This window comes from Chelonoidis abingdonii, chromosome 1 (assembly GCF_003597395.2).
Source record: "Chelonoidis abingdonii isolate Lonesome George chromosome 1, CheloAbing_2.0, whole genome shotgun sequence".
NCBI classification, from domain to species: Eukaryota; Metazoa; Chordata; order Testudines; family Testudinidae; genus Chelonoidis; species Chelonoidis abingdonii.
In genome coordinates, this window is record NC_133769.1 from 314,223,884 (window position 1) to 314,250,375 (window position 26,492).

At 41.8% G+C, this 26,492-nt stretch overlaps 1 protein-coding gene across 3 annotated transcripts in view; it reads left to right on the forward strand.

The window, feature by feature from the left end:
- Positions 1-26,492, forward strand: part of RB1 (RB transcriptional corepressor 1) — a 163,026-nt gene that overhangs the window by 126,213 nt on the left and 10,321 nt on the right. For 2 of the 3 annotated variants that reach the window (XM_075061587.1, XM_075061589.1), the window contains 7 exons: positions 12,243-12,361; positions 16,702-16,847; positions 17,743-17,888; positions 18,620-18,724; positions 24,555-24,668; positions 24,777-24,943; positions 26,187-26,223. In XM_075061587.1, coding sequence (XP_074917688.1) covers positions 12,243-12,361; positions 16,702-16,847; positions 17,743-17,888; positions 18,620-18,724; positions 24,555-24,668; positions 24,777-24,943; positions 26,187-26,223 — 834 coding nt within the window. The remainder of the gene's footprint in view (positions 1-12,242; positions 12,362-16,701; positions 16,848-17,742; positions 17,889-18,619; positions 18,725-24,554; positions 24,669-24,776; positions 24,944-26,186; positions 26,224-26,492) is intronic. The other variant, XM_075061588.1, reaches the window with a different exon arrangement.

Genomic DNA, 26,492 nt, shown 5'->3' on the forward strand with positions numbered 1-26,492 from the left:
GTCATTACTTCTAAGATAACATTTAATAATTGTTTACGTGCCTTCAAGGTAACCAATATTTGTGTATTAGTTTAGTTCATTCACTCACTTAAAAAGGTATATACACTCACTGCTGTTTTAAAGAAAAATGTTATATGCAGTGTTGTAGCCATGTCAGTCCCAGGATATTAGAGAAACAGAGTGGGTGAGGTAATATCCTTTATTGGACCAACTTCTGTGGGTGAGAGAAACAAGCTTTCAGGCTTATGCAGAGCTCTTTTTCACCAAGAGAAGTTGATTCAATAAAAGATATTAGCTCACCCACCTTGTCCCTCTAAAGAAAAATAGCATTTTTAAAGGTACCTGCCAATTGGAGGTTCTCAAACTTCTGTGGATAAAGAGAAATATCCTCCCATAGAACTGCCTCTTGTTCCAGTACTCCTACTCTGTTGTTTGCTTCTCAAAAGATGTATTTGTGTGGACTACCAAGAAGGGCTTTGCAGATGTAATTTAAGAACCACTGTTTTAAATCTTTTTCTGAAAAATATTCAAGATTGCTGGAGGAAATATTGCATCAAGCCTGTTGCTGGTGGTATGGAGGTTCATATAAAGATTAGGGTTGCCAACCTTCCCAAATTGGCAGGAAATCTCCTGGGATCAGGCTGATCTCTCGGAGGCTACTGAAACCAATCTGGGAGATTTTAGGCTGCTAAAAATCCAGCGGCACAGTGGGGCTAAGGCAGGCTCCCTGCCTGCCCTGGCTCCACATGGCTTCCGGAAGTGGCTGGTGTGTCCAGCTTTTAGGCGCAGGGATGGCCAGGGGTCTCTGCACACTGCCGCCCCGAGCACTGACTCCAGAGCTCCTATTGGCCGGGAACCATGGCCAATGGGAACTGTGGGGGCAGTGCCTGCAGTCAGGGGCAGCACGCAGAGCTGCCTGGCTCTCCCGAGCCTAGGAACTGGACATGCCGGCTGCTTCTGGGAGCTGCCCGAGGTAAGTGCTGCCTGGCTGGAGACTGCACCTTCTCTTGCATGCATCCCAACTCCCTACTTCAGCCCTGAGCCCCCTCCTGCACCCAAACTCCTTCCTGGAGCCTGCACTGCTCACCCCCTCTCACACCCCACCTCCCTGCCTCAGGCTCAGCCCAAAGCCCGCTCCCGCATTCCATATCCCTTGGCCCCACCCCCCAGCCCAGAGCCCGCACCCCCACCCTCTGCCTCAGCTTGGTAAAAGTAAGTGAGGGTGGGGGAGAGTGAGCAACAGAGGAGGGGGGATGGAGTGAATGGGGGCATGTTCTCAGGGAAGGGTTGGGGTAGGGAGCAGGGCAAGGGTGTTTGGGTTTGTGCGATTAGACAGTTGGCAACCCTAATAAAGATGTGTACTGCTAGGTTACAACTTCATCATAATTCAGGTTATACAGATACATTATGATCCGGTGGACTTCTTGACCTTGCTTGTAGCTGAATATCTTAATTCTGTCATCAAAAAGTAACACGTAAGCATTGCACAGCATGCTTCAGTAATTAACAAGATTCCTTTAGCCTCTTTGAGAATCCAGGATGCCCTAACTCATATTTCAATATATCATATTTTTTGACTCCATCACTTACTTGGGCTAATCCATACTATATAAAGAATGAAGATTAGTATGTTCCTTCTGTTCTGTGGTATTTCTCAAATCTCTGTAAGATATAAACAGTTAATGCAGATTCATGATGAAACATTAATTCTAGCATGACTCTAGGGTTGGGTTACAGAATTACAGTTTGTGTTTGACCCAGCAGATTAAAAGAGTAGATTGGTTGCTAGTGAGTTTGCCTTCAAGAGTTGGAGGGAGTGAAGTTGTAGTTGGGAGAAAGGTTGATAGATCAGGTTTTTGCAGCATTGTGTAAAGAGTAGCAACAGAAACATCCCTGAGAGAATGATAAATTGGGAGTACAATGGAGAAAAATATATTTAGTAGATGTTAGAAAATGTTAACTAAAATATATTTTAATATAAATCAAATTGGTATGAAATGAGAAAATATTAAGAAATTAATTTCAATATGTCAAGATAAAGTGTATTTATTGTCTTCCGATTCTTTGAGCTCTACTCTGTAATTTTAAGAATACACAGTTCTGTGTATAGAATCTCTCTGCCTGTATCTTGAAATGTCTTGTTCTTCTTCAGAGAAAACAGACTAACATTGTCACAGGCCAAAACATTTTTTTCATGCCTTTTTGGTTAACTTAATTCTGACTGAATTACCACCTCCAGCTCTGATGGAGTATTTTATCTTGATTGTTGAATAACTGCTTGTAAAATAAAATTGATTAGCTGTAGACATCTTGTTAAAACTCTGTCAGCAAACTGCTCAGAAGCCACACAGATGTTTCTGCTTTGAAAGCTACTCAGAATATGATTATCAGATTTTTGCCTGCCGTAAGCGAATATTAGGTTGAGATAAGTAAGCTTGACACACTCAATAATATGTCAGACACAAAAGTGTCAAAATCAGAACCCAGGCCTTGAAGAAAGAAAGGAGTAGAGGTATAAAATGTGTTACTACACTGGAAACATTGCCAGTATCTTTAATGTTTCTTGTTTCTCTCATTTCCACACAATTTTTAGACTCAAATACTTTTTAAAGCAAATAATCATAATAAAGATTTGCATAAAACGCTTTGTGTATTTTTCCTTCCAAGCCTTGTTATAGTACCATGCCAACAACGTATTTCCTATAGGCCGAACTTCACTCTAATATTTTTTTGTTTTAGAAAATATGAAGCATTTTTAGGATGTATTTATATTCTGGGCTCTAGAGTCAGGAAGTGTTGGAAGAGTTAGATATTGCTAGTATTTAAATAGCGTAATTTTTGACATCCTTGCTTATGTTAGGAAAGCAGATTGCTTTCCTGTCTCTAGAATTGAGCCCTGCCTCTGCCTCCCATACTTGCAATGCAACCTGGAAATTCATGTTGGCTCCATGTTCCTTTGTAGGTGTATTGGGAATGTGTTTTTGGGTTTTGCTTGTTTCCAGAATAATCAAGGCTTTTCAGAGAACTTAGAAACAGATTGTGACTGGCTTCTTTCTAAAAACTGCTGACTGCAAAGTTTCCAAGAATAACAATTTCCTTACATATGCAATATGTGTAGGGTGACCAGATGTCCCAATTTTATAGGGACAGTCCCAATTTTTAGGTCTTTTTCTTATATAGGCTCCTATTACCCTCTCCCTCCCCCCGTGCCAATTTTTCACACTTGCTGTCTGGTCACCCTAAATATGTAGGCTTGCTCTTCCAAGAAATTAAAAACACCTGAGACTTGAAATGGCGTTGCACAGCAGGAAGCTTTAACCAAAAATCTAAACAGAAAGAGGTGCCATATCTAGCCAACACCTGAAGAAAAAGACTATCCTAAGTGCTTTTTAATTTGAAGGATACACACAGTCTCAATTTTTTAAACAGTCAAAATTAGGATTTTCTAGTATAATAGCAGTGTTCTTTGAGTATGTGTGTGGTTCAAAAAATGAGCTCAAGTTTTGTTATTTATCTCCCAACTTAGGCTGCAGTGAAATATACTTGAAAATAGGGTTGCCAATTTTCTACTTACGCAAAACCGAGCACCCATGCCCCATCCCTGCCCCACTGCTTCTCTGAAGCCCTGCCCCTGCTCACTCCATTCCCCCTTTCCTCTGTCACTTGCTCTCCCCACCCTCACTCACTCGCTCATGTTCACTGGGCTGGCTCAGGGGGTTAGGGTGCAGGAGGGGGTGAGGGTTCTGTCTGGGGATGTGGACTCTGGGGTGGGGCCTGGGGATTGGGTTGCAGGAGTGGCCTCCAGGCTGGGGGTGAAGCCGAGGGGTTTGGAGTATGGGAGAGGGCTCTGGGCTGAGGCAGAGGGTTGGGGTGTGGGAGGAGGTATGGGCTCTGGGTTGGGGATGTGGGTTCTGGGGTGGGGCCAGAAATGAGGCGTTCAGGGTGCGGGAGGGGACTCCAGGCAGGGGGGGAGGGTTGGGAGTGGGGTGTGTGTGAGGGCTCTAGCTGGAGGTGCAGACTGGGGTGGGGCTGGGGATGAGGGGTTTGGGGTGTAGGATAGTGCTCTGGGCTGGGACTGAGGGGCTCAAAGGGTGGGAAGGGGATCAGGGCTGGGGCATGGGAGGGGGTGAGAGCTACATCTGGGGATGTGGGCTCTGATATGGGGCTGGGAATGAGGGGTTTAAGGTGTAGGGAGGGCTCTGGGCTGGGACCGAGGGGTTTGGAGCATGGGGAGGGGCTTCAGGGGTACAGACTCTGGGTGGCGCTTACCTCAAGCAGCTACAGAAGCAGTGGTATGTTCCCCCTCTGGCTCCTGTGTGGAGGCACAGCCAGGCAGCTCTGTGCGCTGCCCCATCCACAGACATTGCCCCTGCAGCTCACATTGGCCGCAGTTCCAGCCAATGGGAGCTGTGGGGGTGGCGCTTGGGGCTGGGGCAGAATGCGGAGCCTCCTGGCTACCCCTATGTGTAGGAGCCAGAGGGGGGATATGCTGCTCCAGGAGTCGCGTGGCGTGGAGACTAGCAGAGAGCCTGCCAGTCCTGCTGCATGGCACCACCAAATGGACAGTCAGTGGCCACCAGGACCCCTTTTTGACTTCGTGTTCCGGTTGAAAACCAGACACCTGGTCACCCTACTTGAAAATAGAGGAACATACTGAATCTTGAAGAATTTATTTTCTCCTGTAACTTAATTGATTCATTCTTTAAAAACTATAATTGTTACCATATGTTGCTTTTTTAAAATCTATTTTAAAGTCTGTTTCATTATTATCATTTCCAAGAGGCATGGTTCAGATTGGGTAAGGCACAGTGTACTTACTGAGCTGGATTTTTCACTTTAAGAAATTACTGATAGGAAATCAGGTTGTTTCTTCTGAAGTCTGGGGCCTCTTGCCGTTAATTTAAAAAAGAAAGTAATACTGCATGAGACTTGCACAAATACTGTACAGTCACACTGAAATGTAAATACTGTGGAGATCCAGACGACAAATCTAATTATTTCAGGTACAGACGTTTCTCTCTGATGATAGTGGGAACACATCTATTTTTTTCTGAGTTTCATTTACTCGTAGGCACTGAATATTAACCCTTTAGTTCCTGGGAATGATTTTTCTAATAGTGCTAAAGACTATTATAAAATGTGTTGAGTCCTACACAGAAAAACTTCTGCATAACTGCTATGGGGACATTCTGAACCATTTATTAGAACATGTACAGAAGTAATCTTGAATGGCTTTTAAAAACGGGTTTAACACAGTTAGGTTAAATACACAATTGATGCAACTATGTTAGCTTGAAATTGTTTTTTAAAAAGATGTTTGCGGCTCGGATTTTAGTCAGGGCAAACTAGTCTAGAAAGAGCTACAACTGACCATTGCTTTTCTTTTAATTATTCGTGTGGAAGGTTGGCTTACGTGTCGAGAGCTACAGGGCAGCTGAGTCATTATCTAAATTGTTTGCAGAATGCTATCACCAGTTTGCTTAATATCTTTGAGCTAGCCCCATTAGTGCTTACCACTTAGAACTAAGGTCACTATCCTTGCACTAAAGATCTACAACATACCTTTGTGGTTAAACTTTAAATGTGCAAAAAAATGGTTTGCAAGGTGGCTAGTGAAATGAGTTTGGATTCCCTATTCCGTGAATGTCAGGAAAAGCACATAGTATTTTACAGATCCCTTTTTTTTAGTTGTAGCAACTCTGACTTTTCTCATCAATTGCTGCCTACAAATGTTTGCCTTCACTCTGCTAATGCTGCTAGCCTTTTGTCTCCTTGTTTCTCAGATGTCTTCAGGCTAGATACATGCAAGGTGCACCTTGCACATTCCCTTGTTCAGGAGCTGCTGGTGTCCCCATCATAGACGAGGCAGCTTGGTAGCACTAACTTGCACCCTGTTGCAGTGGCCCCTATTTATGGGTGCAGAACTGCTGGGACATACCAGCCCGGCTATACCACCTCTCATTCCCAAACTGCATTCCCCTCCTCTGGCCCACCCCCAGTTCTAGGGCTATTCCTAAGAAATGGTGAGGTGATTATTATACCTCCCTACAGCCCCTTTGCATCAGTCCAGCTGCTAAAAATCACATGGGGCAACTATGAATTTGAGCCTCTTGCTTCTGTAGTTCCCATTATACTTGGAATGCCTTCTCCAGAGCTCTTCATCGATCTTCCTTTCTTTATATCCAACCTAAAAATCACTCTGTTATCTCACCTACAAGACATGAATGTGAAGAAAAGAAAACAAGTGAAACAAGAACAATGTCTGTATTACAACGTTTTCTGATAGGTATTGTCTTCTTCCTTTGTTGTTTGACCTTTACTTCTAGTGCCATATTGAATTTAGACTGTAAGCTTTTTGGGATGCTGATCATATTTTATTGGGAGATGTCTAGTACAGTTTTCGATACTTGAAAATAACTGAAAAATAAATTGTATTTAGTGCTTACAGACGTACCAAATAGATAGATAGCACTTACCATGGTGTCATTGGTTTAACATGTCTGCCGATCTTCAAGTGTAGTTTAGCAACTCTGTATTCACATTTGAGAAAAGCAAGGAGGTTAATGAAAAGTTATGGGCAGCCAAATTCAGCACTGGTAAAAGCAGGTATTGCTATGCTGGAGTTAAACTGGGGATGTAGTGCAAATTAGCCATTTTTCACTTTTGCATAACAAATATGTGATACTGGTATTTGGAATAACAAAATCTCATGAAAAAGACTTCTCTCATCTAGTCTGAGCTGATGAGCCATCATAATTATTATATTCTTCTGCTTCTTTGTCTCCTGTTTTTTTTTTTAACCCATCTGCCATGGTCTTAGCTTCTAGCCGAAGGGATTAAAATTCTTTCCAGGACAGGCTCCCACACAGCTTTATAGTGGTATTCTGTTTTTGAAATTAATGTTGTGTTAATGTTAAACAGAGGAGATCAAGTTATAGTATTATTCCAACATATCAATAAAGTACAAAAAAACTTGTCCTGTTAAATAAATAAGCAATATGCACATTTTGAGTTAAAGAATTAAAACAAATCAGACTGTATTAACATCTGAATGAAATTCTCACCATTGCTTTTGTTATTGTTCCTTTGCCTGAAACCATACAGAAAGCAAGCCCAAATAGGGTCATATTTTGCATGCATCCAACTTCTATTCACTCCCAGTTGTATGTAGAGTCACTAAACTAGGGTTGAAGATAGGCAGACATTAAATCAATGAAACCATGATAAGGTCTATCCAATTGGTTGGAAATTATGGTCCGTAATCTTCAATTCTTTTATGGGATATGTGGTTTAGGTTTGGAGAATTATCATCATTGAGTTAGTCAGGATTTTGTTTTAGCAGGCCTAAATTGTTTCATTGTTCTGAATGCTAGTGATTTTGTTAGGCTTTTCAAAGTGCCTTTGCAAATGAAAGTGAAGCTTCCACCAGTACTGGGCAACCTACAGGCTTCATGTGGCCCGTCAAGGTAATCCACTGGTGGCCGCAAGACTATTTGTTTACCTTGGCTGCCCATAGCTCCCAGTGGCTGTGGTTCAATGTTCCTGGCCAATGGGAGCTCCGGCAAGCAGCAGCTGGCCTTCACTGGGAATGGCGAACCGCGGCCACTGAGAGCTGCAGGCAGCCGTGCCTGTGGACGGTCTATGTAAACAAACTCGCGGCCCGCCAGCAGATTACCCTGATGGGCCGCAGGTTGCCCACCACTGTTTTAAACCCTTACAATGCCTCAGGGATTTCCACCTCTGACAGAGTGAATACAAAATAGTATCTAGAAGCAAGTTCTTGCAGCTTCTTTTTAAAGGTGTTAATTTCAGATCTATTCTTGCTTTGGATGAAAGGAACACATCCAATTATTGAATATTTTCCAAAGATTTCATAGCTTCTTTATATTAAAATATCTGATTTAATTTACCAATTTCATAATTATTTTTTGTTGCTTAAAAGTTTGGTTACACTATATATTTCAGATAGTTTAGCAATAGCCATAGTACTAAGGTGCATTATGGAGTCAAACCTTGAAAGTGTGTTAGGAAATTATTTAAATGTTAAGAAATCTAAAACAAAGATAAAAGTAGTACCTAAAGAATTGGAAACTTTTTTTTAAGGTGAAAGATCTCACAGATTTACTTGTTCTTACTCTGAGCCTCACAAAGACTCAAAAATATTTGATTTCTTTGTCAAATTACCTAAAAGAAGATTAAGCATTGTTGTTGTAATTGGTGGACTCTGAAACCAAAACAAGATGATACCAAACTGGGAGGGATTGCAACTGCTTTGGAGGATAGGGTCAAAATTCAAAATGATCTGGACAAATTGGAGAAATGGTCTGAGGTAAACAGGATGAAATTTAATAAAAACAAATGCAAAGTGCTCCACTTAGGAAGGGAACAATCAGTTATCACACATCAGAATGGGAAGAGACTGTCAAGGAGGATAGTACGGTCAAATGAGGATCGAGGGTTATAGCTGGACACACAAGCTAAATATGAGTCAACAGTGTTGATGCTGTTGCAAAAAAAGCAAACGTGCTCGGGACTCATTAACAGGTGTGTTGTAAACAAGACACAAAAATCATTCTTCCTCTACTACTGCCGGGTCAGACGCTCAGCTGGAGTCATTGTGTTCAGTTCTGGGCACGCATTAAGAAAGATGTGTGAGAAATTGGAGAGACAGTGCCAGAGAAGGCACCAAGATATGATTCGTCTGAGAACATGACCTATGAAGGAAGGCTGAAAGAATTGAGTTTGTTAGTCTGGAAAGAAGAAGCCTGATGAGGGGACATGATAGCGTTTCAGGTATCTAAAGGGTGTTCATAAGTAGGGGGAGGAAACTTGTTCATCTAACCTCTAAGGCTAGAACAAGAAAGCAATGGGCATTAACTGCAAGCAAGGGAGGTTTAGGTTTGGACATAAGGAAAAAGTTCCTAACTGTCAGGGTGGTTTAAACATGGAAATTGCCTTAGGGAGGTTGGTGCGAATCTCCATCTCTGGGATATTTAAGAGTAAGTTAGATAAATGTCTATCGGGATGGTCTAGACAGTATTTGGTCCTGCCATGAGGGCAGGGGACTGGACTCGATGACCTCTCGAGGTCCCTTCCAGTCCTAGAGTCTATGAATCTATGAAAACCCAGTCCTCATGAATGCAATTCTGAGTTGTGTACACCTGGTTCAGAAAGCTACTGATACTTAAAGGCTATTTGAATTTTGGCTGGGTGCATATGTTAAACTTTTTTTCTTAAAACTCGGTTTCTGAACTCAGTAAAGTGGTATTACCATGGCAGCATGGTCTAATGGTTAGAGTCGAGGGAGGACGACTGAGAATCAAACTTCGGCTCTATTCCTGACTCTGTCGTGGATTGCTGTCTCTCCTTGGACAAGCTAGTGGTACTAGATCATGTCTCCATTTCTACCTCAATAAAATGGGGTGGTATTATCTATCTTAGTTAGCACTTTAAGATCCCCAAAAGAAAGGCAATGTTATTACTTTGTTATTTGAATTTGTACTATGTATCCAGTGACATCAGTCAGATTCTTGAGCAATAAATTTACATGGGCATTTTAAAAAATATGTGCACTAAAACTGTTCCTGTGAAGAGTATTCATGGGTGGAGAGGCTACTGATCTGAAATACTGTTTAAAAGATTTGAGAAGCAATATAACATCTCAGATAATGTGAGTAAAGTTACTTTACAAACAAAAGTCACTTAGATAAACCTTATCAATAGATAAAACTGAGTTTTGGGTACAAAGTTCTTTTTTTAAGCATTGATTACTCCAACTGGAACTCGTGGATAATGACCTCAGTTTTTGCACATTCAAGAAAAGTCCCTAGTTTTAGAATACTATTGTACTCTAAGTCTCAGTGCTTGCACTATTAACCCCTTTATTCAGTGGCTCATGTCTTGTCTCAAAAAATTAGCATTCAAGAGATCAGGTTCCCCAAAGAAATAATTTGATAAAGGTATTTCATTTTTTGAAAATAGAGAAAAACAAAGGCAAATACATAACTTAAGTCTTTCTATAACCAAAGTCAATTCAAATACATTTAAAGGGATGGAAAACTAGGAGAAAAGCAGCCTACTTGGAAAGAACCCAGAACTCCTGTTTTCATGTGCTTGACCACTAGAAAGAACAGGAGTACATGTGGTACCTTAGAGACTAACAAATTTATTTGAGCATAAGCTTTCGTGGGCTACAGCCCACTTCTTCGGATGCACAGCACTAAACACTCTCATTATGCAGAAATTTGGTCTTCTGTTTTTCTTTTTTCCTTCCATCTCTCACACCTCTCCCCCCCTAGACTAGCTGTTTGCATTAATACATTTTTCTTACTTCTTTTTCATCGAGAAGAGTATTTTCCTCATCATAGATATTTAAAATCTGAATTGAATGGGTACAGGAATCTCCCATCCCTCTTGGCTAGTGGAGCTGTTACTCATGTCAAAGGAAGAGGGGAAGCTTGAAAAATGAGTGACTTATCCTTCTTTAGGAGACAGGAGCAGCATTGACAGCAGGAGGGGCTGTTGAGAGGAACTGAGCCGTGATGTAGATGAGAGAATGAGAAGCTGAGGTAACAGTTGTCTGTTTGGACATGTGTGGGAGTTCTGAAGGTGTAATAGGCAAGCAAATCATACATTCATGTAAATACTTGTAGTTACTGAGAAAAGTCATGCAAACCAGCCCCCATCACCTAGTTGGCCTGCAGGTACTTGTATAACTGAGAAATAACTGCGGTCGTGAGCCAGTAACTGTACATCATTTCTCTGCTGTGGCTTAGACAGTGCCGGTACTGGCAAAAATCATGGCTTGGAAATTATGAGATTGTAAGAAAAATATATGCTTGGTTCTTTTTGTCTTCTGGTTTTTGAACCTGCAGGATTCATGTTTTCAATCTCCTCTCCACAATGATGAGGACTAGAATTTTTTTTGTTTGTTTGTTTAATGAAAATTGAGATTCCATTGGGGTCACCTGATTCCAGATGCTAGAGTTTGAGAAAATCCCCCAACTATCCTGAGATTTACAATACAATCTCAAGAGTTTGCAATGCTGCAATTCCCATTCAGAATAATAGAGCTGTAGGGAAAAAACTGAATACCAGTGTTTGAAGTTTTTTGCCTTTATGCGAGACTGGTGCAGCTGGGATGACCAGTTTACTTTACATTTGCTTGTGAACCTACAATTCAGTGCTGTGTTCACGTTACAGACTCCTTTGTCAATTTTGCTATTATTTACAGTCTTTTCATGTATATTTATAAGTAACACATTCATCCACAGAATCTGATGGACCTTAAACAGACAAAAAACACATTCATTATATGTAAAATGTTCGGTCCATCAGTGTTGATGCTCTCTGCTTCAGACTGGGGTAGGAAAATGCCGACTTTCCACTTTTTGCTCATCTATATCTGCCACTGTTTACTACCTGACTAATAATGCCTTTTTACTCCCAATACAAAGCTTAACACCACATAAACAGATACATCTCTCTTCTCCCCATTATTCCTGACTTGATATTGGCGGCTAGGTTTTGGTGTCACATTACTGAAAGAGTATTATTGCTAAGCAGGAGCCCCCTGAAGTAGACATAAACAAAAAATCCAGCAATTCTGTATCTTCAAGACTAGTTTAGTGCTATGGTGTGAAGCAGGAATATGTTTTTCATGCATTTCTATGTAGTTCTACCAGCAACTTCACAGATAAGCTGCAAGGAACCTGAGGTTCTGCTATTGATGATGACAATGTGAGATCCTTGCTTCATCCATCTTCTCCACTCCACTTGTAACCGTCTCCCACTGCCCTTCCCCATCACTTCTCCGTTATCTTTGATCTTAGCAGGATTCAGACTTTCTCCTTAGCCAAAAGTTCCAGTAATCAACCTACAATCCAAAAGGAGATCTTAACTGCCTGTGAACTGCAACTTGATGCTCTTGAGTCTTCCTGTATTTAACACATAGCAGCTGAAGTAAGCCAGGAAGGACTTGAACTGGAACAGGATCAGTCAAAAAAGGAGGAGGAGCACAGGTCCATCACACTGGCCTTTTCAAATTCCAACTGAGGGTTATGGAGGAGGCAGAATGTCCTTGAACTGGCTAACTGAAGCCATTGCCAGAGGAAGTGCAGAGTGAACACTAGAAATAAACAGAAACACAGAGCACTTGAGCAGTGCCCCAATTGTTGATGTGACTCTTGTCAGATAGTCAGTTTCCTTTGCTAATGTTCTGTTACCATGATTTTCTCTTTTAGGATTCGTCCCTATTTGATCTCATTAAGCAATCCAAGGAACGAGAAGGCCAAGTTGATCAACCTGAGCCCACCTGCACTCTTAACTTTCCTCTCCAGCATAATCACACTGCGGCAGATCTGTAAGTAAAGTGCATGCATGGAGATAAGTGCTATGTGGAGTTAATTCCTTCCACAATGTTTTTAACTATTTATTTATATAGTGCATTTTTCCTTGTTGGACTTGGTACTAAAGTTATGCTGAATTGTGCATTACATTTGCTGGGACTCATACTAAAAACAGGCTATCCTCAACCAAATTTTAAAATATCTTTTCTCAAACTCCATCAACTTATACTTCTAATGTCATTTCTGTTTACCAGGATTTCCCTGCAAATTGTTGTGTTACATGGCATGACTTCATCTGTGTAGGGATAGATATACTTTTTTTACTTAAATACATTGACAAAACTTCTTAGTATGCCCATATTTTCAAAAAGGTTTGTGATGCCATAAGCCAGCATGTGTGATTACAGCTACTACTCAATGCCACAACCAGCATTTCTTCCCAACTCCCTTGATCTGTTCTGCCAGCAGCAGCTCCTCACTGGTCCCACCAGACATGGGCAAGTGGGGGTAATCTCCACACCCAATAGTGCCAGAGGGGGAAAAAAATGCCTGCAGCCAACAATGTGGCAGAGCAGAGAGACGCTTTGTTTCTTCTTTGAGTGATGGTCTCTACTGTATTCCACTGAGGGTTATGCACATGCACTATGCTCCCAGAGCCAGAGCTTTTCAAAGTAGTATTGCTTGATGGTCCATGCATGCACCTTTTTATTGCCTTGTAGTTTTGCCCGAGGCAATAAAAGGCGGTTCAGACAGACCAGGTCTCCAGTTCCTTCTCACCACCACCTGCTCTTGTGTCTGGTTACTGGATTATGCAGATGATGCTGGGATTCCTGCCCTTGCTCATTCTCCACCAGCGATGAACACCAACACTGTTTGTACTGTTTGGGGACACAGCCCACATCACCTCCAGGTGCAGTATCTGCCTCTCCTTCCCTGCCCATACATGGGAAGGCTGAGCTCTCCACCTCAAGAAGCAGCTCTTGGAGGTAGTCATGGGCTTAAAATGGATCCTGGCTGGGGAACCCCCCGCACGTTGGCCTGAGCAATCCAAGAGCACTCCTCCTATTGCAGAGCCTCTATCTGGACCCATCAGTACCAGTGCTATGGACCCTGCGTTCGTTCCTAGCCATGAACCATGGAAACATGTGTATTAGCATGGCAGTACATTTTCCTCCAAATCCAAGGACACTGAACTGTCCATGAGTTCTGGCCACACATGAGCTATGCACTACAAGGCACATGAGCAGTCAGAGGCTGCACTGCTTGCCGGATCCGCATATCCCTCCTGCTTTGACTCTGCTGGCATCCCATGAATTGTTGGTCCTGAAACAGATGCCTTTACGGGTTCTGGTCCCATTAATAGACTGGATATCGTTGACTCCGGGGAGACTTGGAAGTGCTTCTAGACCTCACAAACTGTCCTGGTAGGACAAAGTTCTCTGCAAGTTCCGGTGCACTTACTATGGGAGGACTCGTGCCTACTCACTGGGCAATGCTCTGGTCGACAATTGGTCAGACTGGATGAACTATGCGTCCCCCTCCTACCGCTCCAACCTCATGTCCTCTGCAAACTCCAGAGGGAGATAGTGATAGCAATTCTGATTGCTTCATTATGGCCTTGCCAATTCTGGTTCCCTCTTCTTCTCCGCATGTCAAAACTACCTCCACTCCTGCTCCATACATTTCCAGAACTGCTGACACAAAACAACGGTAGACTCAGGCATCAAGATCTATGGACATTACACCTGACAGCATGGTTTTTGCATGGACACCTCCATTAGCATGAGAATGCTCATTGGCAGTACAAGACGTCCTGTCCAGTAGCTAAAAGGATTCCCCAAGGTGATCCTGTCAGGCCAAATGGGCTCTTTTTACCTCCTGGACCCAACAGCAAGGTCTTGCTCCTGAAGCTGTGGGCATCCCCGTGCTCTTAGACTATTTCCTCCACCTGAAAACCTGGGAACTTGCTTTCAGCTCTATCAGAGTGCATGCAGTTGCCACCAGTGCTTTCCATCCTCCAGTGGAAGGGCATTCAGTTTTTCATAGAATTGTAGGACTGCAAGGGGCCTACATGGCAGGACTGAGTATTATCTAGACCTGTGAACTTTAACAACCTGTGAACCCCTTTTACTAAAATGTCAAGTCTCGCAAACCCCTACTAAAAATTAATATTTCCAGGGATTTTCTCCTTTACCTGAGTGTAAATGATAAAAGCAGTGATCTTGGAAATGTAAAATTTGTTTTATGACATGCTTATTACATACTATTTATTATTATTATTTAATTACAGTATTTTTATTACGTTATGAAAACAGCAACACTTTTACAGGATCTCACTTTCATAGCTTGTATCACTTTGAATAAGCCTGTTATAAGACAAGGGTACTATGTTTCATCAAGGAGTATCAGATGTGAAATAGCATGAAGGTATTTAAGAAGCCAACTCAAGAGTTCTTCCTATACAAGCATTCTGGTCTTGAGAGTCCAGACAAACAAGGCACATTACAACAAAGCTTAAACTTGTTCTTCATAGTAATTTTAAAAACAATACTAGCTCCCTATTTCATTTTAAAAACAGCAAAAAATATCCACCTCCCTTTCCATTTCTTATAAGGAGTCTTGAAGTTTAAATCTCTTCAGTGTAATAGATGTGCTTGCTTTGATCTGGTTAGCTCTTGGAAGTCCAGGGACTCCAGGCTGCTGGCCCCAGGCTGCTCAGAGTGCCTAGGGACAGCTCTGTCCGCCATTAGGGAATTTTTTCCTGAGAAGCCCTTGTAACATTTCATGAACTCCCAGGGGTTCACGAACCCCAATTTGGAAACCACTAACCTAGTCCTTAATGAACTCTCCCTTCAAACCGCTGTCCTCCTGCCCTCTCTCTCTTCTCTGCTTTCCTTGTTGCTATTTCCTCAGTGAGGAGGGTTGGGGAGCTGGCAAACACCCCTCCCCACCTCCCGGCCACTCACCAGGTTCCATAAGCACAAGGTCTTGCTGCTGCGACAGCATCCCAAGTTTCTGCCAAAGGTGGATTCCCAATTTCACCTCAACCAACGTATACATCTGCCTACCTTTTTTTCAAAACTGTATGTCTCAAATGAGGAAGGGTGGCTTTATTCCTTCAACGTGTGTAGGCCTTTGTTCTTACACCTACAAAGGAGAAAGCCGTTCCAGAAGTCTCCTAGGCTATTTATCGCCATAGTGGCAAGAATAAAAGGACAGGTCATTTCTACGCAGAGAATCTCCAAGTGGGTCTCAGAGTGCGTTATGTGTTGCTATCAATTGTCAGAGCACTCTCCACCAGATGGGACACAAGCCCATTCTCAGGGCCACCGAAAGCAGGATTGGGCCCTGGTAAAAAAAATTTTTCAGGCCCCCCCAGCAAGGGCAGACCAGCTAAACAGGGCTGAGGAAGCTGGGCCCAGGATCCCTTCCGGACTGCCAGGCTCCAGTAATTTGTACCAGCTTCCCCCCCCCTCTTGTTGGCCCTGCCCATTCCACAAGAAGGCAAGCATCAATCATAGCTGCACTTTATGACTTGCCTCTCGTGGTCATATGTAAGGCGACCACATGGAGTTCCGTACACACCTTTTCCTCTGACTGTGGTCTAGTGCATGATTCTGCAACAAATGCCTCATTTGGCATAGCGATCCTCTGTTATATGGTTTTGCCATCTTCCTCGCACCCTCCTCCTATCTAGGTACTGCTTGTCAGTCACCCTCAGTGAAATACAATAGGGACCATCACTCGAAGAAGAAGAGGTTACTCGCCTGTAACTGGAAGTTCTTCAAGATGTGTGGTCCCTATCTGTATTCCAATACAACCTTCCTTCCCCTCTGCTGCAGCTCTGTAGGTCAGCAGTGAAGAATGTACTGGAGATGCAGTCGGTCTGCTGTACCCTTTATCATCTCAGGTGAAACCACAAGGTAATACAAGGGCACATGCATGGACTGCTGAGCAATACTACTTTGAAAAGCTCTGGCTCTGGGCGCATAGTGAATGCACATAACCCTCAGTGAAATACAGATAGGGACTACACATATTGAAGAACCTTCCATTACAGGTAAGTAACCTCCTCTTAATATGCTGTGATTGTCTAGACTTTTGGGAAATGCTAGTTTCACCAGTCCCTAGTCCTGAGGTGGAGAAGAGGAGAAATATGGATGAGCTTCAATACCTCTGATTTTCAGTTCTCAATTTTAGGAATGACTTGTTTCAATGGAGGCTCTTCCCTTCTAGCAAGGGGAATGGAAAAGTATGCATGTGTATTGTATATTTACCTTTGTTTACTTATTTTTTATTTTGAAGTGTCATTTTTGTTTTTATTTTAATATTTTTATTTGTGCTGTATATGCAGGTATCTTTCTCCTGTGAGATCTCCTAAGAAGAAAGGCTCCACAGCTTCTTTAAACCCCACTCCTTTAATAGATGCTCAGCCTGTTTTGGCACCCCAAACTCAGAAACCACAGAAATCTACCTCCCTTTCACTATTTTACAAAAAAGGTTTGTAGATCATGTTAACAAGAGAGAGCATTTATATGTAGAACACATTTATGTAGAAACTGCAAAGTAACCTATCATCACCTATCCCTTGTTTTAATAGAGGTCATAAAAATATATCAGGAAACTGTAATAAACACACTGTTCGAATTGTCAGCTGTCATTCTTTCATTAGGGAAAGCATTAAAACACTCTGAGCAAGTTAGTATTAGGAAAGTCTTAGTACAATACCAGTAGATTAATACGTGTGCTCTACACATATTGTAGCCTAAAGGTAAAAATTAATTTACAAGCAGGCAGACTTGTGCAGTCTCACATTGATTTAGGCTTTGAGCTATTGTAATATGATGCTTGCAAAATTTAGTCTAATTAAGTGTAGTTGCCAGAATGTTAATTTGGATTGAAAATTCCTATAAACCAACCAACAGGAAATATTGGTGCATATACCCCATGTTCTATACAGATACATACTAATCTCATCAGACATAATATGCAAGCAAAGACAGGGAAAATCCCAATCCCCTCAATGAAATAACCTTGTCTACCAGATTGGTTTTGTTGTTAATGTGTGATGGTCATGAATAATGCCAGTGTATTGAAACCTTCAGTGTAGCAGCAATACAATGACAGATCATGTGCTTTGCAAATGGACATCATCTCCACCATGTGTCGTCTTCTGGCATATGCTTCTGACATCATGGCTCATTACTGGAGATTAAATCTGGGACCTCCTTTGCTAAAAGCATGAGCCATCCCTACTTGAGCTAAAAGAGAAACTCTATGTGCCAGAGAAGTCACTCATCCTCTGATACAGCAATTAAAGGCAGGCATTCTGAACAGTGGCCAATACAAGTTTCTCTGTTACCAATGTGATTAATTTTTCTTCTCTTCTCTCAAGTGTATCGGCTGGCATATCTTCGATTAAATACCCTCTGCTTACGGCTTCTGTTTGACCACCCTGAACTAGAACACTTGATCTGGACCCTTTTTCAGCACACATTGCAAAATGAATATGAACTTATGAAAGACAGGCACTTAGACCAGGTACTGTAAATCAATGAGATTTATATTTGCTTTTCGGCAAAATGTTGCTTTTCAGTTTTTCAGCTGTTAAATTCTGGTATGAGGTTTTTATTTCCCAGAGGAGGCAGATTATTCAAAGCAGAAATTAGTTTAATACAATGAACTGGTGTATTTAAGAAGGCCTCAATTTACTTTTAACTATTGAAAGTTATTTATGCTGTAACATCAAAGGCATAGCATGTGTCATTAAAAAATCTTTGAAAAGTAGTTTGTAAAGGCCGAAGCTTACTGTGAATACATTAATTTTGCCTAGGGCAGTCAATAGTAACTAATCCACATTTTGTCTTTCTACTCTAACATTTCAGCTTTATACTGTATCTAAATATGAACTTGAAAAATATTACCATTTTTGTTTAGTGAACTTTTTTGCAAAAAGAAGGGGACATTGGTTTGCCTTTTTTGATTTTGTTGTCTCCTCCAAGGATTGGTATGGGTTGGAATGGCATGTAGATAATTGATTTAGCTCAGTATAGGAATCCTAGAGCTACTGATCTTCACCTTCATTTCCTAGTAACCAATCCTGACTTCACTGAAGTCAATTGCAAAACTCTCATTGACCTCCATGCAGCTGGACTGCACCCCATGTAAACAGAAAAACATGTTAGAATATAGGGGAGGAGGGATAGGTGCTTTCTCAATCTGAAGTATAACAATTGCTGCATTTCTGATTCTTCTTTTTGTTTCTTTAATAGATCATGATGTGTTCCATGTATGGCATATGCAAAGTAAAGAATGTAGATCTTAGGTTTAAAATCATTGTTACAGCATACAAGGAGCTAACCAATACAAATCAAGAGGTATGTAAAATCTTTAAGTATTAGTCATCCATGAATATTGTAACAACGGCGTTTTTAAAGTCAGGTGGAATTTCTTCGCAGGTCCAGGTTTTGCTGAGGAGTTGGCAAAGTTTGTCCTGGAGCATTGTTCCACCAGCTTTAAAAACCTCAGCTGGGATGCTGTCTGGGCCTGGTGCTTTGTGATTTTTTTTCTGGGTGATGGCATGCCGGACTTCCTCAGAAGATGAGGGATCACCAAGGTGTTCCATTGCTGAGCATTGTGGAATATAGACTATGGCAGTGGTAGGCAATCTGTGGCCCAGCAGGGTAAGCTGATTGCAGGCCACAAGACATTTTGCGGCTCCCAGTGGCCATGGTTTGCTGTTCCCGGCCAATGGGAGCTGCGGTAAGTGGCGGCCAGCACGTCCCTGCGGCCTGTCGCTTCCTGCAGCTCCCATTGGCTGGGAACAGCAAACTGTGGCCACTGGTTGCCGCAGGGGGGCCATGCCTGCAGACAGTCAATGTCCGCAAAATGTCTCGCGGGCCGCAATCAATTTACCCTGATGGGCCACAGGTTGCCCACCACTGCTCTATGGTGTCTTCAGATACCGTGGATTCACGGTTTAGTAGGCTCTCAAAGTGCTCCTTCCAGTGTTGTTTAATGGCTGCATAGTCCTTGAGGAGGGTGAAGCCATACTGGGAACGTAAAGGGGTTGGGCCTTTGGAGCCTGGCCTTTGTTGCTTGGAAGAAGCTTTTCATGTCATTCTGGTCTACGAAATCCTGGATCTCAGAGGTCTTCTCTTGCCACCACTTATTTTTGATGTCACATAGCTTGGACTTCAGCTTCGAGCAGGTGACAAGCCTCATGTTTTCATTGTTTAGAGGAATTATTTTGCCAGTTACAAAATGCAGTTCTTTTCTGTTGAATTAATGCTAGGATTTTCTCATTGTTTTCATCAAACTAGTCTTGGTGCTGATGAGTAGAATATCCTATACTTTCAGCACATGCACTGTGAATGGTATTTTTAAGTTGATTCCAGTGCTCTTGAATGTCTATGATGTTACCAGGCAAGTTAGAGAGTTTCTCAGACAGGTGTTGCTAGAACATCTCACAACTGGCTTGGTCTTGAAGTGCTTTGATGTTGTATCACTTTTGCTTAGTCTTTGGGTGTTTGAGGTGTGGTGGAATGAGCTGCAGGTACATGATTGATCTTACTAATCGATGGTCTGTCCAACAGTGATCTGTACCTCTCATGGCTTGTGTGATATGGATATCAGCATAATTTCAGGTTCTGACTATAACATAGTCAAGGAAGTGCCGGTGTTTGGACTGAGGATGTTTCCAGGTGGTATATTTGTTACTCTGCCTAAAGATGGTATTTTCAATGAGCAGGTCATGTTCCACGCATTTGCTGGGGAGGAGAATACCATTGGGGTTTACATTTGCCAGCGCTTCTTTGCCTATTGTGCTGCTCCAGAGTTGGGAGTCCTGTCTGACTCGGGCATTGAAATCTTCCAGGAGGATGAGTTTGTCTGACTTAGGTGTGGCTGTGAGGATTGCATTGAGAGCACTATAAAACTTCTCCTTGTTGTCTTCCTCATCATCAAGTGTTGGGACATATGCACTGATGACTGTGGCATATTGGTGTTGCTGAGCTTGAGCCGAGTCATGAGATGCTCGTTGAGCCCCATGAGAAGCTCCAAAAGATGACTGGTGATCTTATTTTTGATGACAAAGCCAATCCCATGAACGTGTCTCTCTTCAGGTGGCTTTCCTTTCCAAAAGAAGGTGTAGAGACGACCATCCTCTTTAAATTGGTTCTCATCACCCCAGCAAGTCTCACTAAGAGTTGCAATGTCAGTGTTGAGTCTTGCCAGTTCTCTAGCAATTATGGAAGTTCTTTTTTCTGGCATTCACTGGGCTGAGATCTTTGTGCAGGAACTACAGAGGTATTGTCCTGCTCTCCATTGCACGGAAGATCCTTGTCTGGATCCTACTAAACCACTTTCTCCCGCTTGCTTAGGAATTCCTCCCTGAATCACAGTGTGGTTTCAGGCCATCCTGAGGCACAATTGACATGATCTTCGTGGTATGACAGATTCAGGAGAAATGTAGAGAGCAACACCAGGAACTGTTCATGGCATTCGTTGATCTAACCGCGGCCTTTGACTCTACCAATTGTAATGCCCTATGGAAGGTGCTGTGTAGGTTTGCCTGTCCACAGAAATTCATTTCCATCATCAGACTACTCCATGATGGGATGACTGCCACCATTCTGTGCAACGGCTCAGAGACCGAACCATTCATCATTCACACTGGTGTCAAGCAGGGCTGTGTCATTGCACCAACCGTCTCCATTTACCTTGCTGTGATCCTGATTCTCATCTGTGATTGCTTTCCTGGTGGAATTGGGATTGAGTATCATATGAATGGTCAACTCCTTAATCTCTGACATTTCCAAACAAACTCTAAGATCACGAGAATCAGCATCACTGACCTTCAGTATGCAGATGACTGTGTCATTCTCACACACACAGAGGCCAACCTGCAGAGTACCCTAAATCTTTTTGCAGATGCCTGTCTGGATCTCCCTCTCATTCTCTCTCTCTCTCTCTCTCAACGTTGGGAAAACCAAGGTACTCTACCAGCCCTCACCTGCACAAACTACTGTTCGTACTACACAAACCACCATCAGTGGAGAACCCCTGGAAAATGTGGACCATCTTCCACACCTTGGCAGCCACATCTCCCAAACAGGCAGCATTGACACAGAAATTGTATACCTAATTCACTGTGCCAGTACATCCTTTGGAAGACTACTCAAACAAGTTTTCAGTGATAGGGATCTCTAAACAGGCACCAAGATCTTGGTTTACAAAGCAGTTGTCATCCCCACTCTTCTCTATATGTGTGAGACGTGGGTAACCTATAGATGACATCTTAAGTGGCTGAAATGGTTCCAACAGCGCTGCCTCAGGAGGATTTCCAGGATCAGCTGGGAAGACCGATGCACTAACATCAGCGTTCTCTCTGCAGTCAATGTCAGCAGTATAGAAGGGCAGGTCATGAAACACCAGCTCCGCTGGGCTGGTTACTGTGTACGTAGGCTTGACACTCACCTCCTGAAGCAAGTACTCTTCTCTCAGTTAAGTCAGGGAAGAAGGGCTTGCAGAGGGCAGCAGAAGCATTTCAAAGACATACTGAAAGTACACCTAAAAAAGGGTGGCATCAACCCAACAAACTGGAAGGACTCAACACAGAACAGAACACAGTGGCACCACTGCTCACTTTGAGGAGAACAGATGTGCTTATGAGACAGAGAAGTGACAAAGGAGGGGAAAAAAGGGCACAACTGTCCAGCCAACAACTGTTGTCTTCAAGATTACATCTGTCACTTCTGTGGGAAAATCTGCAGGCCACGAATTGGGCTCTTCAGCCACTTAAAAAACCCATCAATGAACCCTCTTGGTAGACATCATCCTCACATCAAGGGATAGCTGAAGAAGAGTCATCCATAAAAATTTTTTACAATGTTGCGCATGTCCCTCCAAGGATCTCCAAGTCCAGTGTGTCATCTTCATTCTACCTGTGAAGGAACTGACACTCGGAGTTTAAATGATTTACCAGGGTCACACAAAGTATGTGGCAAATACATTTATTTTGATAACTCTCCTCAAAGAAGCAAACCATAATTTTTATTAAAGATACTCATCCTGTGGAAAAAATAGAAGATTAGCGCCTAGCATGTTGAAGTGCTTTTGAAAATCTCATTAGGTGTCTATATGTAACTTTAGATACTAAGTATATTTGTAAATCTGGTCCTGTGTTCACAATACACATGCACATGAGGGCCTAAATAAGGATGCTTGGGCAAACTTAATTCTAACGTTTCCTACCTTTTGAATTCAATCTTGACAGTGCTTTAGTGTAGTTTTAGGCTGTAATCATAAGTACTTATGCAGTGCTTTACATCTTCAAAGTGTTGAAACAGACAGGTGAAGTGGCTTGTCCACATTAACAGTCAGTGGTGAAACTGTGATTAGAACTCAGGGGATCCTGCAGCCTTCTCCTGTGTTCTAGCCACTAGATTTCATTGCATCTCAAAGAGCAAATGTTTGCCTAAATTAGCTGATGCTATCAGCTGTCATTTGATACCACAAATCCAAGTATGGTGATTGTTATATTTTTTGTTACAAAAGAGTGAACTATTTTTGTAATATTTTCAGTTTTAAAATCTTTGTTTTCTGTACGTACTCTGTTCTGTTTAGTGGCCACATCTTGCTCTTCTTACTTCTGGAAAAAATTCCATCGAGGTCCATGGGACTACTGCTGTGAACAAACAGAGCAGCATTTGGCCCCAAATAAACAATATTGCTCAAAATGTGTCTGTGTCTTCTTTAACAAAACAGCAGTATGGTTAAACCTGTCTAAATGAGTACTTGAGTAACCAACAAAGGGGTGTTTTAGGGGAGGTGGGTCTTTCACTAAAATGTGATTGAGAACCTTACTTGAACAGCTAAAGGGAATCCAATACATTAAATCATACTTATCTGATAGCAAAGATTATTTCATTGGTTCAAAGAGTTTAAAATATAAATGTTTAAAGATTTTTTTATTTATGAAAAGTCATTTATAGCCAAGGCAGTTGTCCACTAATTGCCTTGGATGTAGATGAAATAAAAATGTAAGGTTTGTTATATTAAGCTGCTGGATGTTTCAGTGGAAAACTTAAAAGAATGCACAGAACTATGCAAGGTGTACTGTTTCCTGTTCATGAACTGGATGTATGCATCATGTGGCCTTATGAGGACCGATGTTAAGAGCAGATAAATTGGTCTTTTAGAATAGGGTGTTGCTGTAGGTGAGAATCAGTTGGTGATGTTGGAAAGATGATTATTTAAGTTCTGATTATTCTAATAGTTTATGCATGTGCTTAAGTCCCATTGATTTCAGTCAGAATTATAGCAAGTGGGATGTAAGCACATGCTTATATGTTTTGCTGAATTGGGGCTGTAACACGCTAAGGGTTACCTTTGGGTGGTTGCTGTGGCCAAGTGGGCTATCGCACGAGTTTCACTGTAAATTTATTTTAAAAGCCTGATTGTCTAAAAAAAATCTTTATATTTTAAAATACAAATGAAAAGTTCTTTAATGATATCATACAGAGAAGATTCTCATACTTGGGTTTCATGGTTCCAGCATCAGACATAAAGGAATTCCCTTTGCCTTCATGGGATAGTCTGCGCTGAGGGTACTTGGAGCTAGAAGTGTGATTCACAGCTCACATACACATTTTCACACTACCTGTCATCAAGATAGTATGCTAAAAATAATAGTGTCACCACAGTAGCACAGGCAGTGGCAAGCCGCAGTACGGGCTAACCATCCTGAGTACAAACCTGTGGGTATATACTCTGGGTGGCTATCCTGTGCCACCATTGCTCGCCGCTGCCTGTGCTACCATGGCTACACTACTATTTTTAGCATGCTAACTTGACGAGAGCTAGTGTGAGTATGTGTTCATGAGCTGGGAATAGCACTCTTGCTCCAAGTAAAGACAAAGCCTAAAATGTTGCACTGATGTAACTAAATTGGTAGAAAAGCCAATTAATTCAGTTAAATTGGTACAGCTCGTGACTGTGAATGCAGATCTTCTGATACAAACACATTAATATTGGTATAGCTATGTCTGATTAGGGGGTTGCACCAAGGTAACTAAGTCAGTTTTTCTACCAATTTACTTAAATCTGCGAAAACTGAGTATAGAAAAGCCCTGAGCATGCTGTGGGAACTGGACTGAAATTCAAATTTAAGATTATTTTTAATATATAATTTTTAACCCTTTGTAGACTTTCAAACGAGTGCTGATCAGGGAAGGACAATATGACTCCATTATAGTCTTCTACAACTTAGTGTTTATGCAGAAACTGAAAACTAACATTTTGCAGTATGCCTCCAATAGGGTGAGTTGTTGATCTCCTATATATTTTTTGTGCTGAAAGTTAATCAGTTAACTGACTTCAAATATTATATTGTAATTATTAAATATCCTACTTACTCTTTTGTCATAGCCTCCCACCTTGTCACCCATCCCCCACATTCCTCGAAGTCCTTACAAGTTTTCTAATTCTCCCCTACGTGTCCCTGCTGGAAATAACATCTACATCTCACCCTTGAAGAGTCCATACAAATTCTCTGAAGGGATGTTGTCACCCACAAAGATGACTCCAAGATCCAGGTTGGTAATAAACAATTCTCTGAACTGGTGACAGTAACAAATAAGTATTTAATTCAAGCAAGTTAGGAAATTATACACTGTGATTGTGTTAGATATCAGTGGCTATAGCTCTTTCTTTTGGTCCAAAGTCTGAGCTCTATTTTGCAACCTTTACTTAGAATGAAGCCTTTTACTTTGTAACCATCCACCGGAAGATGGATTTGGTATGAAATAGAAACATCGCTTCTTAGATGTGCCTTATTTGATCGTATATTTTCACTGTCTATGTATATCATATTCATGTAAAATGTGAACTACTTGAGTGCAAGCAGCATGTGCACTGATGGCTCAGAGGACTTGTTATGGGTCAGCAGTCTAGCTTTATGCTACTACACCTCTACCCCGATATAATGCGACCTGATATAACACAAATTCAGATATAACACGGTAAAGCAGCACTCCGGGGTGATGGGGCTGCACACGCCGGCAGATCAAAGCAAGTTTGATATAACACGGTTTCACCTATAACACGGTAAGATATTTTGGCTCCCAAGGACAGCGTTATATCGGGGTAGAGGTGTAGTTTTTGATTCCGCCAAGGATGGTAGCAATTGAACATCATTCGTTGCCACACTCTGGCTGTTTGGCCTACGCAAAATAAGTTTGTTGTCTTAGTCTAGTGCCTAGTGAACACCATCACAACAGGCCTCCTTGAGAGCAGGCTCAGCACAATGGCCAAGGATTGCATGGGCATGGACATCGAAAAAGTTACAAATATCATTGTATGTTTTAGGTTAAACTCCTGCTATGATTTTGGTTAGCAAACATCTAAAGGTAATGCTCAAAGGAACGGCATGTCTGGGCTATCCACCTACTGAAAAGGTGGGTGTTCCTGTCAAAAAGCATGGGATGGACTAAGCGGACCTCTAATTCTCTCCAATTCCACAATTTCTTTTCCACGTTCACTTCAAGGTGATTCTAATTTGGTGATTCAGCACTTCCTCATTCTGTCTAGAATTGTAAACATTTCAGAAGAAATTGGTAAGGTTGTGGTGAATGTTTTGCCCTCATTGAATGCTTAGCATATTTTTATGCTAAGAGATAAGGGAGATATTTCTTTAGTTGAATATGCCAATGTCTTAGAAAGCATATGTTCTCTTCACTAGTCTTCATGCCAAATTGTGCAAGTTTGTGAGTGTTTCTGTCTTTTCACTGATAAATAAGGCTTTATCTTTAAAGGTCGTCGTCTTGTTTGTCTTGACAGAATCCTGGTGTCAATTGGTGAATCATTTGGGGTGAGCGTAAGTTTTTGAATGTCAAATCTTATATATGTAAAAAAAACATTTGGAAGGAACGTGCAGTTTTCTGTTTTGTAGAACTGGTCAGTGTCACTGCTTTAGTTGAGTGTGTTGTGGAATTTGTAAACACAAAGATTGCTGGGGCACTTGCTAGCACCTCTGAAATAGCCTGAATTTATAAAAAATCTTCCATGTTATTATTAGAGTAGTTTGGGAAAGTTTTAAAGAGCTCTTAAAAGACAGCAGATATATAGAACACTGAAAAATTTATT